Genomic DNA, 2,720 nt, shown 5'->3' on the forward strand with positions numbered 1-2,720 from the left:
CTCGGTAGTTTATTTTTAACCTTTTGTTCTGTATTCACCTTGCAGGTGAAACTATGTGGCTTGTATCCTGGATTATGGGTTCTAGTAATGGATGTTTAAAGTTTAACTTCTTCATATTTGTCTAATATTATAGTTTACTTTTCATTAATGAAGTATGACTCTGAGCTGTCAGTACGCTTGTCCATGTTTGTGATTGGTCAAATGTAGCTAACCCCGCACCTTTCACGTGAACGCGCTCTCAGCTGGACGGAGAAACCCTGGGTTGATTTACCGAGTTGATAACCAGCGTCGTAGGACCGCTTAGCAAGATCTCGATTGTTATGGTTAGTTAAGATAACTCAAACATTTCATGGGTCTGTTGAACTGGCTTCGTAGTACAGGCCACTGGTGGCTGCATAGCAGTGCTAATGTCAAAGACACAAACATTTGGCTTAGCCTTCCCTACCCTACAGTACCTTGCCGCCCCTGTGTACATATCAACAGTGTAAACATAAACACAAGCAGTTAATATATATAATTACATATGTGGAGTGGTGGTGTTGCGACCTGGCTCAAAAGGCCACAACAAAAAGGAGACACAACATGTCAATGGGTATAAAAGGATGTTTATTAAAGAAAGTAATTCAAATTAGCCAAATTCATAGAGTGCAACTGAGAAAACCCGTACTTCATACTCAACCAAAACCCAGGTGTTTGCAGGGGAAAGCAGAGTGCGAACAGAGAGGAGCAGAGAGGCTTTAAAGAACTGCAGGACACCAAACCCAGGTGTCCTGAGTTACTGCAATCAATGCAGCAAGTGCAGCACAGACAGCACAGCCACACCCTCTCCACTGATGAACACACAGGGGCATCACAGGTGGTGTCAGGTTAAGAAAAGAGAAACTTTATCATTAATGAAACTAATCTGACCTGTTTTCACTTTATTCCTGTCATATATTCCCTGTCTGTAAAAAAAGGCACAACATCAAACCTTTTTTGGAGGAGTTATTGTACACAGAAACATTGCTTCTGCACATATCTGCTTATTTTGCACCTGATTCTGATTGTTCCATTTGAATTCCAACCAATCAAAAAATAAATAAATATGATTGTAATTAAATGTATTGCACATACTTATTACATGATTATTTGGGATATAATGAATTGCAGCAGTACATATTGGAGCTACAGCCACTCCTCTTGTTGCTGTCTGACTGATGATTTCACTTCCACATCCTTCCTGCAGGCTGGGGAGGAGGATGCTGCACCGAGCCGGACCGGTCGTTTGTACCTTTTTGAATTTCGGCGAGAGGGATCGATGAGCCCCCCTCTCACTGAGCTACAGCGCATGGACACAGCAGCTATTTTAGATTTGAAATGGTAAAAGAACATAGTTTTGACGATTGTGGCTATTGACCTCATCGTCTGCTTCCTTCCTGTTCATTTTGTAGCTATTGTTCTCAGGTGCCATGTGCCGGTGTCAGGGGAGGCGGTGCTGGGACTGGCAGCTGCCAACGGAGAGCTGCAGCTGTACACACTGTCACACAGTCAGGTGAGAAATGGGGCATCAGTAGAATCACAACCAGTTTTTGATACATGATCGCTGAATACATCAGCCTCTGAGATTAAAACTGATTAAAAGCAGTTTTTCTCCAACAATAATGAGCCCTTTTCTCATACATGCTGAACATAACTCTGAATAAACTCACTTATAAATGTTGCTTCATGTGTCTGTTAGCAAAAACTGTATACAATGCGGAAAATCTGACGGCTTGAGTTTGTATACCAAATAGCAACTTCATTGTTGTCCGTACCGTAAATACAAATAGTCTCGTCTTGCATTGCCTTTAGGAAATAGCCAAAGAACAAAATAGATGGATCAGGGAAACGTAATGGGTTATATGCTGCATTGAAGACATGGATCTTTTAAAAGGGCCAAAAAAAAGTATGAGAACATCACAACCATATGTGCCTCTGATGTTTAGCAGGGCCGTGTTGAACTGTTAGATTTTAAAGCAGAGTTTTCTCTATTGGACAAAACACCAGGATCCCTTCCCAATAGATGGACAATATATTGTGTTGTTGTGGTCCTCTGCACTCACTGATGTGTGTTTCTAGTAGGAGGGGGGCCGCAGCCTGCACCTTCTGTGCAGTTTGGAGGTGGGGGCCGAACGGCTGGCTCTGTCTTTAGACTGGTCTACTGGAAGAATGGACAGGTAACAAACTATCTGCATCTGTTTTTCTCCATCAAAGTTCACATCACATTTTCTATGTATCTATTACAATGTGTTACTGTTACATGCAGTATGTCTGCAGTTGGGACATAATACTTTGCCCTAACACAGCTCCTTAAACTTTGTCCCTCTTAATCATATCTGCCCTGTTCAAAAGATTTTGGGTCAGAATAGCAAGAAAAACATGTTTGTTGCATACTGTTACAAACTCAGATACTCAGGGTATAGGACCCAATTGCACGAACCAGGAGACAGAAGTAAAGTATTTGTAACAAAAATAATCACTATCAAATCTCTGGATGAGATGAAAAAAAGAGAACAAAGGAAAATCGCTCACGTAGTGAGGAACAAAATATCTTGACAACAAGGAGAGCATAGATCTGACCTAGGCATGAGACAAGACAAACTGACAAGGAACACTGGGAGAGTTTGTCTTGTCTCATGCCTAGGTCAGATCTATGCTCTCCTTGTTGTCAAGATATTTTGTTCCTCACTACGTGAGCGATT

General features: G+C 41.6%; 1 protein-coding gene across 2 annotated transcripts; it reads left to right on the forward strand.

Moving 5' to 3' along the window:
- The first annotated feature begins 603 nt into the window (after positions 1-603).
- Positions 604-2,627, forward strand: LOC104942704 (diphthamide biosynthesis protein 7-like). Of its 2 annotated transcripts, none has more exons than XR_798044.1 (3): positions 604-1,359; positions 1,444-1,531; positions 2,098-2,627. XR_798044.1 is itself a non-coding variant. In XM_010767972.1 (3 exons), the coding sequence occupies exons 1-3, from the start codon at positions 1,085-1,087 to the stop codon at positions 2,197-2,199; spliced, it is 462 nt and encodes a 153-aa protein (XP_010766274.1). In that variant the 5' UTR covers positions 609-1,084; the 3' UTR covers positions 2,200-2,627. The 2 variants fall into 2 exon arrangements, 1 of the variants encoding a protein (XP_010766274.1); XM_010767972.1 differs by having other exon boundaries at positions 609-1,359; positions 2,101-2,627.
- The last annotated feature ends 93 nt before the right edge of the window (positions 2,628-2,720 follow it).

This window comes from Notothenia coriiceps, unplaced genomic scaffold (genome assembly GCF_000735185.1).
Source record: "Notothenia coriiceps isolate Sejong01 unplaced genomic scaffold, NC01 NC01_scaffold00004969, whole genome shotgun sequence".
Lineage (NCBI taxonomy): Eukaryota > Metazoa > Chordata > Actinopteri > Perciformes > Nototheniidae > Notothenia > Notothenia coriiceps.